We start from the raw sequence: 15,319 nt of genomic DNA on the forward strand, positions 1-15,319 counted from the left end.
AATCTTGAAGAATTTCTCAATAATGTGCCTTGGTTATGGTAGGTAATTCGAAGAAAAAATAAAGTGTTACTGTTTCTTATTTGTAGAAGGTTTAAGTGGAAATACCACAACATAATGAACTAATTCATCACAATACTTGAAAACTCTGACTTCACTTTTTTGAAAAATGAAATAGTTTTTCCTTTCACTCCCGATCAACAATCAAATATCTTTTCTTGAATTATGAATAACACGAATGGACTGAAATATTTAATTAAATTATCTCAAAATAAACCTTAATTTCGGTGCAGTATTGAAATTAGCTTGAATTCTTCATAACCACTGAATAGTGGGTGACCCAACGGGTCAAGGTGGTCTAGTAAGAGTTAAAATCAGACGACTGTAGGAAGTTATGTTTATAATTCATTGAGCGTAAAGTGAGAAAAGGCATAACTATTGTGATGAATATTTAGCATTTGGGTTTACTTGCGCTGGATTAGAAAATGATTAAAAGCATCAGTGTGTTATGTGTTATGATGTATTATCTAAGGAAAGTATGAAACCACCCAAGCTTCGTAGGCATCTTGAAACAAAACATAATGAATACAGTAGCAAATCTGTTGAAGTGTTACAAACTAAAAAACGTGAAATGCGTAGAAAACAAACATTATTAGAAAAAATAGCAACTGGTTTCATTAATGAAAAAGCTACATTTGCTTCATGTGAGGTATCTCTTTTGACAGCAAAGACTGGAAGTCCACGTACTATTGGAGAGGAACTACTTTTACCAGCTACAAAAGTAACGTCAGGTACAATGCATAGAAATAAAGCAGCAAAATATCTAAATTTGATTTCACTATCAAACAACACTGTTAAACGTAGAATTGAAGAAATGGCAGAGAATGTTAAAAGTCAATTAATTATAAGAGGACGCCAAAGCCAATATTATTCTCTGCAGTTGGATGAAAGTACAGACGTTGCTAATCATGCTGAATTGATTGCATTCATTCGGTACGATTTCGGAGGAAAAATCTATGAAGATCGGTTATTTTGCTACTCCTTGCCAACCAATGCTACATATGAGGCTATATTTAACGGTTTGGACAGCTTTTAAGCAACAAATGAAGTTGAATGTAAAAATGTGTAGGAATAAGTTCAGATGGAGCTCACGCAATGTCAGGTTAGAACAGTGGACTCGTTGCACGTGTTAAGACTGTGGCGTCTACAGTTACGTGGACAGAGAAGCATTGGCTGCAAGAAGAATGGACGGAAAACTAAATACAACAACGTTCTTTGTGATGAGATGGGTAGTGAACATAAACATCTTCTCTTGCCTTAGAATGTGTGCCGGTTATCTCATTAGGATGTGCACTGTTTATCTCAACAGGATGTGTGCTGGTTATGTCATTAGGATGTGCGCTGGTTATGTCATTAGGATGTGTGCTGGTTATCTCATTAGGATGTGTACTGTTTATCTCAATAGGATGTGTGCTGGTTATATCATTAGAATGTGCGCTGGTTATCTCAATAGGATGTGTGCCGGTTATCTCATTAGAATGTGCGCTGGTTATCTCAATAGGATGTGTGCTGGTTATGTCATTAGGATGTGCGCTGGTTATATCATTAGGATGTGTGCTGGTTATCTCATTAGAATGTGCGCTGGTTATCTCAATAGGATGTGCACTGATTATCAGTCGTGTGTTTGAACTGCGGGATGAAACTTTATTTTTAAGTGAGAAAAAGTTTCACTTGAGCGAACTCTTCAATGAATTTTCTTGGCTGGCTCTTGTGGCCTATTTATCTGACTTATTTATTCATGTGAATGGGCTAAATTTATGCCTTCAAGGGGCAACCGTAACTGTATTTAAAGTTATAGAAGCAATAATAAAAAGTTTGATTTACGGGCACATCGTATTCAAAACGGTAATTACGAGTCATTACCAACACTCAATGTTTTTCTTGAAGAATCTGAGAAAAACTTGCTGATGAGGTGCAAAACATTATTATTCAGCATTTGGATAATTTGAAAATAGATTTTAGAATCTACTTTTCCTCCTCCCGATTCCAATAGTAAGTGGATCAGAGATTCATTTAATGTGGGCATTTTATATGTTGAAAATATAACTGCAGTTGAAGAAAATAGCCTTAATGGTCTTTCGTGTGACACTCCACTAAAGTCATTTTTTTGGCCAAACTAACTTGACAGACTTTTGGTTACATGTGAGATGTGATTATCCATTCAAAGCAGCAAAATATTTAATGCCATTTCCTACAACGTATTTATGTGAGCGAGGTTTTCTCAACTTACCTATTTAAAGTCGAAGTATAGAAATAAGGCCCCCCAGTAGCACAGCGGTATGTCTGCGGACTTACAACGCTAGAAACCGGGTTTCGATACCCGTGGTGGGCAGAGCACAGATAGCCCTTTGTGTAGCTTTGTGCTTAATTTCAAAACAAACAAACAATAGAAATAAGATAAATATGGAGCCGGATCTTCGTTTGAAGCTGTCAGACATTGACACAGAAATTCGCAAGATTGTTTCAGCAAAGCAGTATCATCCTTCACATTAAATTAAGTTGTAAGATTTTTAATTTAATTTTCCATATTTTTGTTTTGTTTGATTGTTTGAAGTTAAGCACAAATCTACACAATGGGCTATCTGTGCTCTGCCCACCACAGGTATCGAAACCCGGCTTCTAGCGTTGTAAGTCCGCAGACATACCACTGTGCCACTGGGGGGCTTTTCCATATTTAAATCTATTTTCATTATTATTTTCTTAAAACTAGAATCAAGCTGTAAAGGTAGTAAAATATGCATATAATACACCAGTTACATATGAAAAAAACTATTTTTATCGGGAGGTGGTCCGCCAATACAATAAAGAAGTTGAAGGGGATTCGCGGGTTGACATAGTTTGAGAACCTCTCGTGTAGAGATTACAATTACGCTATTTAACCATGTCAACAGATTTCGACAAATTTGGAGAAAGAGGATCTCAACTTGGGTTAAAAACAATGAACTACGAGAAGAGACAAATTGAGAAAGAAGAAAGAAAAAGACTGAAAGCAGAAAATGAGAGAAAAAGAGAAACTAGAAATAGAGAGAATGAGAATACAAATTGAGAAAGAAGAAAAAGAAAGACTGAAAGAAGAAAATGAGAGAAAGGAGAGGCTAAAAATAGAGAGAATGAGAATACAAATTGAGAAAGGAGGAAATGAGAGAAAGGAAAACTGGAAATAGAGAGAGAAAGAATAAGAGCACAAATTGAGATAGCAAAACTCACCTAACCGAGGGAATAAGGACCCCAGAATGACAATGGAGTCAGGGCTAGCCGACCTAAGCTGCCCAAATTTGAAATGGGACAAAGGCGACTGTGCAATTTGGCTTAGCCCACTTCTCACAGGAAAAGGCCTACAAGTATATGCAGGCATGACATCAGAAGATGCCATGGTTTATTACAAATTAAATGTGGCTTTACTGAAACGATATGAACTTATCAAAGAAGATTTTCATCGGAAGTTCAGTGGAGTCAAACCCGACACCGGAGAAACTGTATTTCAGTTTGTGGCACGTCTACGTCGATATTTCACCAAATGGACTGACATGGCCATATATGAAAATAGTTTTAAGAAACTGGCAGACCTATTAGTATGTGAACAGTTCATGACCACGTGTTCAACTGACATGTCACTGTTTCTAAAGGAGAGGGCACCAAAAGACGTGGATGAGATGATCAAAATGGTAGAACAGTATATGGAAACCCATGGAAGTAGTATAACTGGTAAGTCCAAAAATAACCAGTTAAATTTGAAACCAGTAATGGTTGACCTGAAGCAGGAATTTACCAAAGATGACAGGAGGTTAATAGACAGAAGGGAGAAGAGATGCAAAGGAGTGCAAGTCCATTACCTGCAAATAACAGCAGAAACCTCAACACAAAGCAGCTGGAGATATTTACAAAGACAGTGCTGGTAAGAAACAAGAAAACAGTGACTGACACCATGGATGCTGCTATCAGAAGAAAGAGAAACCAGACTACTTGTCAAATTCAATACAAGAAATCATGATCGATCAGTGCACGACTAATGGTCGACTCAAGTTACCAAACGGATCAAAAGTGCCAATAGTGATGGGAGCTTGTGACACATATCAAGAGATGCCAACAAATCATAATATGCCAATATGTGAAGGCTATGTTGGGGACAAGAAAGTGAAGGTTGTACAAGACACTGGGTGCAGTAGTGCAGCAGTGAGAACCAGTCTAGTATCTAATGATCAGAAGACAGACAAGGTATGCCTGTGTGTGCTAACTGATGGAACAGTGAGGAAGTTTCCATGGCAAAAATATAGGTGGATACTTCATATTATGTAGGAGACCTTGAAGCCATATGTATCAAGGAACTACTATATGACTTGGTGATAGGAAACATACCAGAGAGTACAAATTTAGAGGAAATAGACAAAAGAAAGACTGCCACAGCAACGGCAATAATCAGAAGAGCTCAAAGGAAATGTAGCAAGCAAGATATCAAACGTCTTAAAGTCTCGAAGAGTGACAACTCGAATGTAGGTTCACAGGAGCTGAAAAAAGTGCAGAAGAAAGACACTTCACTGCAGAAACTTTGGGATAGTGCCCGAAAGGAAGTCAAGCACAAGACAAAGAGGGAAGAGAATTACAGAACAGAGAACCAGAAAGGAGTATTGAACCAGACCTATCAAAACAGTTTTACTGAGGAAGCCAAACCCAAAGACAGTCAGAAAAACTTCTATAAAAACTTCTAAACAACTGTTATAACTCTTGTGAATTGGCCAGTCCCTCCCACATTCACCTGTCTGACAGACAGTTGGAGCTGTCTGTTACCTTTATCTCTGACAGCTCCTCATCTACCAGATAATCTCCTTAACTCCTTCTTCTTATCATGTTAGTCAATATGTTTCAAGATAGCATTTTTGCACTCCTCAGGCTTCTTGTAAAGCCAGTTTTATGTATGGCTGCAGCTTATTGGTGTGTTCCATATGCTTTTGAATTCTACACAGTTGCTGTAACTCATATATTAATGGAACACCTTATCAGAGTATCAGCTATGGACCAGACCAGCCAGATGCAGAATGCTTCTGTGTTGCCAGCATGTACTACACCCAGATCTAATTTCCACACTGAAACATTCTTTTACCATTTAATTATAACACTTCTGTAGTTGGGCAGCCTTTCATTATTAGGCAAACTCACGTGTATCACTTATTATATATCTCAGCCACTCCATGTATTCCTGTGAACACTATGGGAGAGGACCATACATAACATCGACAGGGATGAGTATTTCCTGCCTAAACATGAACATGTTTAATGTACAGCCTACATATCCTTATTCTGTTGCTTTATATGCCACCATTACATATGGAAAGTGTTCGTTTCAGTTGATTTTGTCAGGATGAACAAATTTTGCAAGAATCTACTTCGTAATCTGTATCACTTGTTCTGTCAAACCATCAAACAGGCGGAGGGAGTTAACATTAAGTTTGCATCTTTGCCACACCTAACAATTTACACAACTTAGTAAATAATTGGCTGTTGAAATTAACTTCCCGATCTACGTGGATTTCTTCTGTTGCTCTGAACCATGCTATACAGTTATCCAGCAACACAATAGCAACATACTGTGCTAATGTATCGAACAATAGATAAGCTTCATCCCATTTCATGAAATATCTGATAATGATGAGTATGTATCAATAATCTCTTACAGTCTCTAGGACTGGATTGTGGATATTCTGGGCTATTCTCAGGCAGAACAGACACGCCTTTCTGTTTGAATTTGTCTTGTCTTGGTCAGTTCTTTCTTTGGGTGGTACACACTCTACAGTATCCACACCATCACCAAATATCTTGACTTAAATGAGGCCAGAAGAACAATTGTCGAATTCTAGCACAAGCATGGATAATACCTTGGTGCTCTCTAGTCTTTGTGTTATGCAAAGCTGAACAGTTTCTTGCCATGCAGTTCGGAGGATTACTTTGCATCACAATTGAAGAACCATGGCTCAATGATTTATAATGGCACACCTTCCTTCATTTGTAACTGATCACACATGTGTCACAGGTTATGCGAATCTATGGTATGCTCCTCTATTAGTATAGGTTGGACTTTACCTTTCTGCACAGCAAGGAGTGTCCATGCTAGATTGTGGTCCTCCACTTGCTTTTCCCAGAGCTTCCAAAGTGTTAATCCTGCCATCCATCTACCAGTGAAGTCTCCTAATTCATGGCAGTTTGCTATAGCGATAATGGTTTTGGTTTAAACTCCATGTTCAGGATCAAAACATTCCACAAACAAGCACGTTCTTACCATGCATTTTCATGTTGTTGATCCAGGCAATGTGCTATGACAAAGTCATACTATTGCAGTATTGTTATTCAATGTTCTATAACTATTTCCTGATTTCTACTATCCACTTGCCACATCAATGAAGCATGGTTCCCCCCTCTCTCGATGGGAAACCTCCTACTATAGAAGTAGTTGTGACAGTGTTCACAAAGACCATAATTGCAAGCAGTTCTTTTTTGTCATACAGTATCTGCATTTGAAAACTATGAGTGTACGACTAGTTTGTGTGTGTGTGATTACATATTCTATGTTCTGCAACTGCAGTAACAATGCTCCAGTTTCGTTATGTTAGTGTCTACCAGAAACTTTCTGTGTCATCGTGGATAGGCTATAACTTGAGTATCCACTAACATTGTTAATGTAGACCAGGCCACTCCCCCATTGCAGTCCCTTCAGTGTAAGAAGTAGTTGCATAATACAGTTCTAATAGTTTGATGTTAATTCATACAAGCCATCTCTTGTGCTAAAAATAGTCTTAAACCTGTTCTCATTGCCCTGCTCGTCTTTCCAGTATCTAGATGCAAGATACAAAGTGTTGAACCAATATGAACTTTCTAATGCACCCCGTCCTTTATATGTTCATGGTAAAGGAAAAGTCGCAATGCGAGTTACAGCATTCACTCATCTAAAACAAGCGCAGAAACTTGGCGTATCTTCTTATACCTGATAATAACTGCTGAAGAACAACCAAGCACTTCAACTTCCATTGTATTTCAGCACTGTCGCCATTCAGAGGAGAGTCTGGGCTAATGGTGCCTCCTTTCTGGACAGAAAACAGTTTATTTCATTATTTCATATACTCTAACTGCGTTACACAGTACTTACACACTAGTCTTTGTCTGGAGTAGATCATGGAAAATAACTTGTGTATTATGAAATAATGTTCTTCCTTCTGCTACATAAAGTCATGCAGTCCACTGTTTTGGGGCTTGATTTGACCAATGTTGGCTAACCTTCCTATGGAACATCAGCTCACCTGTGGCACAGTTGAAACTGATGGATAACTTCTGCAATACATCCATCCAAAGTATACCAATACCATATACAAGGTCAAAGATACTTTTGGTGAGAGACAGTTTCTTGACAGAACCAAAAATCTACCTCTCCTTTGACGTCTAGTCTATTACGAGAATGAAGTTATTATCTGCTAAACAGATTAGTGGATTTACTTGGAGAGCGTGAAATACTGCAAGATCCACCAATTGTTTTACTGCTCCTGTGTAAACCAGGAACTCAAGTTATTGCCTTTGCTTCTCACAGGTATGTACCAAGCTTCACCCAGCCTTGAGAGAGTGGGGCTGACTACTAAATACTTAGGTGTAAGCAGTCCATTATGCTCTTGCCAAGCCAGTGACTAGACCTGATTTGAGCTCTGTCAGTTTTTGGAGGCATTTGCCACAACATTCACGGCTTGTTATTGATTATCCTTGACCTACTAGGTCTTCACTAGTACTCATGACCTTGCCTAGTTTGCTGCTCAACAAAGCACTGGTGTCGTAAGGTGGCTAGCTAAGGCTGAGCTATCAGCTCGAACTGATATCCCTGCCACCTTTGCTGCTCGACAAAGTACAGAGAGCTCCTCTATCAGTGGCCCACCAATCCACAAGCAAAGCAAACACTTCACTCGTCCTGTCCTAGATTATATCCAGTTGGAGGCATGAGCATTTGTTTTGGCATGTACCCAGTGGGTGAACGTTGATGTGGCACGCACTCTATGGGTGGACCTAGATAACACTGCCTATTCACTGAAACCAGAGTGGTTGTATTGCAGTGTTGTTAAATGTGTGTGGCTGGTTAAACCTTGGTTCATGTCTAGCCGAACTCAGTGAAGATCCCAGATAGCTGTTACTGTGGGCATTTTCTCCCTATGGCCCAAAGCTACCACTTCATACTGGATTATGAAAGACACTACCTCAGTTAGGGTAAGGATATCTTTTACGCCCAGGTTTGCCTCATTACTTCACTGGAAAGACTCTCAATGTATTTGTTTACGAGTATATACTCCCAACCTGCAAATGTCATCGCATGGTTGGCTTTACCATGCAATTTGCACAGATTGTCCATATAGGCAATTAGTTCATCAGTGCTGGTCCTTTTCCAAGCTATAAAATTAGCCTCACTAATCTACTGGACTAGGTGCTCCAGATGTCAGCACATCTTCCCTACAGTTGTAAGCTGATCAATATCAGAAACATTTACAACATAGGCAAATGTCCTGTGTTCCAGAGGGGAGGGCTTCTACTAGATCTGACAGTTTCCTTGTAGAACCAATTCTCTCAAGTGGCAAAATGTCCCTCGTAATCATGAGTGCCAGTATGCACATTAACAAAACAGAAAACTCTGAAATAAATCATGCGGTCACTGAACCAAAATTCGTCTTTCCTAACTACTTGTGGTATTTTCAGATAAATTGATTTCCTCACAAGTATCAGCTAGGTCCACATAGTAATGGAAGGATTGAAATAATTTGAATTTGAAAACTCAACTGAGTATTAAACTATGTGTAAAATAAACAGATTTCACACATTTGATGGAAAGTGAAAACAGTCTTTATGCATGCTTGCATACACATTTAGACAACTGTCTCTACTGGATCAGTGGCTAGGTCATCAGCTTTTCATGTCTCAGTGTGAATCTCTTTTTAAAATAAAAAAACAAGTAAAACTCGGAGAAAATATAGGTTCCAATCTTGCAAGAAATCGTATATCCTTTCTTTGCAATAGGGTCACAAAGTAACTGGTTATTCTTCCATAACATTCGTCAGCTAAAACATACAGTCATAATCTACTCAGCCAGCAAAAGACATTACAGTCATTGACCCTTTTGGCACATCTGTGCAACATTAGCACAACCACGATCACGTTTGATATCCAATGGCCACTACATTGCTATAAATAATTGATAAACAATATATGTGCATATATTCTCAAAAACTTGATTTCAAACACCCACCCCACACCCAAGTATCTTAAAGTATCGGTAAAGTAATTATTTATGATGAGAAATGTAAGATTAGAGAAGATTTTAGATCTTAAAGTGAGTTGTCTCATAAGTTATAGGTCTGACATGACCTGTTAGTTAGGGCATTCAACTTGCAATCCCATTACCAAATATGGTTTCCCTTTCTGCTATGTGGGGTATTATTATGTAACAACCAAAGCCAGTTTTTGTTAATAAGAGTAGTCCAAGAGTTGTTGGTCAGTGGTATTGACTAGATGCCTTTTCTCTAGTTAACATTCCAAATTAGGGATGGCTAGTGCAGATAGAATTCGAGTAGATTTGCACAAAGTTCAATAAACAAATAAACAAACATAAGTCATAGGTATCATATTATTGTAAAGTAGTTCTTTTTTTGTGGATTCTTTTAAATTGTCAGGTGAAAATAACTCAACCTTCAGTCAGATTAATGAGACGAAATATATTTACTTCCTCCTTTACATGTTTCTACAAGCTTGAAGTTAAACACTGCCATAAAATGTAATAAATTGTTTAGGTCTACAAATGACATCATACCGCTCTAAGAACAGTACTAGGACTAACAAACAATCAATTCACTTATTTATACAAAGAAGCACGATAACTCTCTTTTATCTTAATTATATTTCAATTTGACACTTCACAGAACGTCGTTTTATAATATATCTTTGTTCTAAATGTTTCTAGGACCAATGTGAACTTAATACCATATTACATCACGAAAAACTCACAGCTCCCTCTAGCTAACAAATAAATTACAAGATTAAAATACATAGCTCAAAAACAAAATTGAAATAGTATAACTTTGTCTAGGGATGTCATTAAAGAGAGAGGCAAAAGAAACATTTGCTCTTCCTAGAAGTCGTCATTTGACTCCTCAACTTCTAGTCAAATGACAAAAAAATTGTATAAGGTTATCCTATGTGAAGCACTGGAAAAGTCATGTCACTAGTTGACAAGTGACATGGAAGGCTGTTTTCTTTTTCATTTCAGTAGTGAGATTCAAACGCCCCAAAATATACCTACTTGCCCCACCCCACTCCAGAACTGAGACTACAGAACCTTTCCCGTATTGATGGTATTCTCAGGTTCTCTAATTTTCCTTAGGGTAATTTGGTACGAGCCTCAGATTAACAGGAGATTTGCAACAAAATATTTCATAGAGGAAAATCTGAATCCTCTGACAACAACTGATTTTGAAGCAAAGAAAGAGACTGGACAATCGTTACTCAAACAAATAAACAACAATAAAGGTTTAAAAACAAGTGTAGTTTTTGAGCACACATTCTAGAGAGCTAGCAAATTATATATTAAAATCATTCAGTATCAATCTAATTTAAATCTTCATTCTGAATCTTAAATTCTAAATTTTAATATTAACTGTTCTATACTAAGAAAACACGGCATTATATATGTGAAACAATACCATTCGTCTCAGCCCATAGATGCTACTCACGTGACTGATGGGCACTCTCTCACTACAAAATAAGAAATGTTTTGTCTCTGGGCCATTAACTAACCTACCTATACAAAATATCACTCTCTATTTATATACAGCATATTTTACATTACAGAAATATTTTCCATGAGAAAGTCCATGTGCACTTTAGTAGAATCACTTTAATAGGCAAGTAGGGTGAGAAGAACTTATTGGCTCCCTTGACTGACATTCTACATCAAAATTACATACACGCTATGGAAAGAAATTCTGAAAAATGTTGTATCAGATAAGAGGATAGAAGATCCTATAGTATGCTTGCATACTATATATTCAATAATAAGATTCATGGGAAATAAACAAAGAATAGTACACACACTAAGCAACACTCATTGGACACCACAGCACTTATAAATTTTCTTCTGATTAGTTTGTATAACATAATTTCCACACCCAATAAAAACCATAAAAGTTGACATAGATGTGAAAATTGATTAGTTAAATTGATAACATATCGATATTTGTTTCCTAAAAATTAATAAAAATATTTTTAAAGACCCTATCTCTCAAAATTGTTAAGTCTTTGAATTAGGTTGATCAGGTTTTCCAAGCATAACACTCTGACATATCATCAAGTAAAAAAGAACATTTTTCTACTCACATTATTCCAGCTATAGAGTGAGTTTCTCAATAGACTTTTTATTGGCCAGGAGTTCCTTGGAACATTCTGAGCATATGCCATTTATGTATTCCCCTGGAGTTACTTTTAAATAAATGCTTCTTAACTTAAAAATCGAATATCAGCTGTGAACAGCACATACAATTTATATTCAACTGTCTCTCTTTGTTTAGGTGGGTGAAAAAGCACGTGCTTAGTGGAGTATGCAATAATTACATCATGTCCCCTGCTACTGCCACGTTTATGACCAGCTTCTGAGGAAACAGCAAAAAACAACTCGTAGCTGTTGATTCACGGCTTGACATACTGAATACAAATATTAAAAATACTGTTACGTCTCTGTTCGTTTGTTAATTTTCCCTGGAAGTTCTTTCACAGAAACTTCAGCGATACAAGTCCTTTCTTAAATAAAACTAGTTTATTCTTTCTCAATACAGCTTTGCAGTACACTTAATTTCCACAATCAGTTTAACTTAAACACGCGCTATAATTCACAACGAACGATTCATGCACTTTACTTACTACCGCGCTTGACTCAATTTTCCATCTCTGCCTGTCTGCAATTCTATTCTGATTCATAGTCTGGAGCACTTATACACAAGAATAGAGTGCGTCTAGCAAATACTGAATTATTCGTGATGTTCCCCGATCTTTCTAGAACTCATTACGTGTTTCCAGCGTCACGTGACTTCCGCTGTCGTAACAATATTACAAAAATTAAAACCACGACATTTATGTATCCTAAAATGGTCTATGAGGACAACCGGACAACATTGGTCGTCTGGTCACCTCTACTTAGTAGAAACGAAATAGTGAAAGATATATACTATCTTGTGCCTAAGTCACATTTGGCTAAGAAAAATATAACTCTTGTTTTGAGACTAGAAAATTATTCCAGTAAACTGGATTATATGAGTTAAGGCTTTTCCTGGGCTCCTGGTACATTACCAGGTAATGTAATGATAATACAAAGTATCTAAGTCAACTTAGCATCCCCTCTTGGAGGGAAAAAATACAACACATTAACTTAGAAACTCTTGAAAATATAAAAGATGTGTAAAATAATAAAATCAAAACATAAAATTAAACAACAATTTAATAATATTCTTAAACAAAATAAACCCTTTAAAAACCACAGTAAAATGTTTTAAAATAACCTTAAAAAACAAAAAAGAATGCATTAAAATAATGAAACTCTCCATGATGCAGTCTTTCGTGGTCAATATTTGGTCGTTGTGCGCAACCTGGGAGGGTCAGGTGCTATTTAAACTTCTTCCTCCCTCCTTTACGATTTTGGATGCTTACTGTGAAATACTATATTAACAAGTAAAGACAAAACTTTTCAAAAAGGAAGTAAATGTAGGAATGGCTCATATGAATCCTTCAAAAACAAACAAGATATTAGGGATGTCATTTTAGCACAGGCACAAAGTGTAGTAGAATATTTATAATCAAGTTCTAAATACAATGAGGTTCCAACTGTAATATTTATTAAACATCTATTACTGGTTGGTAATTCCTGTTTCACTCTGTTCTTTAGATTTACAAAGGAACACCAAACGTTTGTAAAAAACTAACTTCAAGGGGTAATGATAACATCATTTACACTAGAATTATGATTTTTTTTAAATCACTGCTAGTTATGAATAATACTTATAAAAGCGGATACTCCGTTTGAAATTATGTCACCTCATTGAAATAGGTTGACATCATCGTTTTGGTTTTTGAGTTATCATGTAATAAAAAAAGCAGATGAAAGAAGAACAAGAAATTCAAACTTTTTCTATAATATTTACTGACGTTCCCAGAACTTGTGACTCAGTCATTATATCGATATTGTTATGGAATGAAACCCTTTATATATTGTAAAGTTCTGATGACATATTGAGGAGACATAAAATACAATTTCGATGAGCAATCCGAGCCATCACTACATAGGCAGTGGTACCACCTGCCTGATATCACGAGATTAGGGCACATATATGTACATTAACCCTTCTACCCTCTTTACAGGGCCATGCCCATGAATATCGTACTATAGCATTTAGTGCTAATTTGTCACTTCGTTTCATTTGGTCGTTATACACTCGCAAAAAGTTCCATTGACAAATCGTCACTTTTTAACCTGATCACATGATCGAACGCATATTTGACATAAAATATCCTTTTTAAATACACTTTTGATAATCTAATCTAAGCAAGTGTTGGTGGACTTATAGTCCATATTGAGTAATGAAAGATATTTAGTACTATCTTCATCATGTATGATATAACGATCTATGGAAATTAATAAATTATTCTTATACAGATTTTTCTCAAAATACATGAACGAGCAATCTAGTAGTCTGTCGTGGGTTGGTTGTATATCTGCATACTTGTGCATGAATTTATAATTTGTTATACTGGATACTTTATAAGCTGTAGTAAATACTGGATTTTGTTTTCTTTGTAATTTGTTAATATTTGACAGTGCTATATTACTTCATGCTGGACTGGCATATTCAATTACTGTGCGTTTATACTATTTATACATTTTGATGATATTTTATGATGATGTACCGTTATTTCTACTCGACAGTCTCCAAGTACAGTTCGCCTCTTTGCCATACTTTATTTGTAATATGATTAGTATGATTTCTGCATGTTAATTTCAAATAATATGTTAGTCAAAGAAATTTTGCTGATGGGCGGTATGTAGAAGAGTTCTGGTTTGTGTCTACGCGTTTTTATCTTTTTTTGAGAATAACACCATACTGATTTTGGGGACGTTTATTCTAATTCTGTGTTTTTGAGAATATTCTACTATTTGATTGAGAACTGTTTGTAAACTGGTGGCAGCTATTGAGGGGGGTGCCCTCCACATTCACTCTACATTTTCTATTATCTAAAAAACGTTAGATAGCCAGCGAATAACACGTGTCAGTTGTTTCATGGGGTATCTTAGACCGTTATGGCATACAATGTCGAATGCTTCCTCCGTATTGAGAAAGCACGCGACAGTGCACTTGTCTTAGTTAAAATTATCTACTATGGTTTCAGTTAATCTAACTAAATGATCCGTGATTTGCCGAAATTTTCTGAAACCGTTTTGTACTTCTGGTAACTTTGGTGTTATCTCTAATAATGTTGATAGTCTATTACCAATTATTATTTCTAAAATTTTGCCGATACAGCTAGTCAAGCTGATTGGACCGTAGCTTTCTGGTTTATTCGCTGGTTTTCCTTCCGTTATAAACATAAGAACATTTGCTTGCTTCCAAGAGGTTGGGATATAATATGAGTTGAGGGATAAATTAAATATTGCAGTTATATAGTCAAACAATTTATGAGTGCTTTTTTTGTAGAAGAATGGTTTGTAAACTATCTTCACTTGTTTTTTGTATGTTTTATGGATGCAACTACTGTTTTAGTGATTATATTTGTTATTTTATTGGCCAAGTTATTATTGTGTTTGTTGTAGATTTTGATGATTAGTCAAATTAACCGGGAAAATTGGTGTATGATTGATTTCTCAATATGCTCATGTACTGTGTTAAAATAGTGGGTGTTCATATCGGGTTAATTTTGTGTTTTCAATGTTTTTCCTAATTGTTTTTTAAAAGCTTCTGCTTTTTGTATGTTGGTATATGCTATTCTGATTTGATAATTGAGTGTTGGATAGGTTTTATAGGTGTTACAACTGTTTGTAAATCTTGTTAATTGTGTCCATAATTGCTTTGGGTCTGTATGTCCGTTTAACCAGAACAGAACGTATCCCAAGATATTGTTTTAGTTGTTTTATTTGGTTTCGTATTTTGTATTAATCTGGGTTTTGATTTGTAAATCTCTATTATATTATTCATGTAAATCCTTCTTAGTT

The 15,319-nt window shown here is 36.3% G+C and overlaps 1 protein-coding gene across 1 annotated transcript; it reads left to right on the top strand.

Annotated features, from left to right (window-relative positions):
* Positions 1-535: 535 nt before the first annotated feature.
* LOC106459375 (zinc finger BED domain-containing protein 5-like) lies at positions 536-1,093 on the top strand. Its single transcript, XM_013918991.1, has one exon. The coding sequence runs from the start codon at positions 536-538 to the stop codon at positions 1,091-1,093; it is 558 nt and encodes a 185-aa protein (XP_013774445.1).
* Positions 1,094-15,319: the final 14,226 nt, after the last annotated feature.

The sequence above is a fragment of the Limulus polyphemus genome, unplaced genomic scaffold (assembly GCF_000517525.1).
Source record: "Limulus polyphemus unplaced genomic scaffold, Limulus_polyphemus-2.1.2 Scaffold599, whole genome shotgun sequence".
NCBI classification, from domain to species: Eukaryota; Metazoa; Arthropoda; class Merostomata; order Xiphosura; family Limulidae; genus Limulus; species Limulus polyphemus.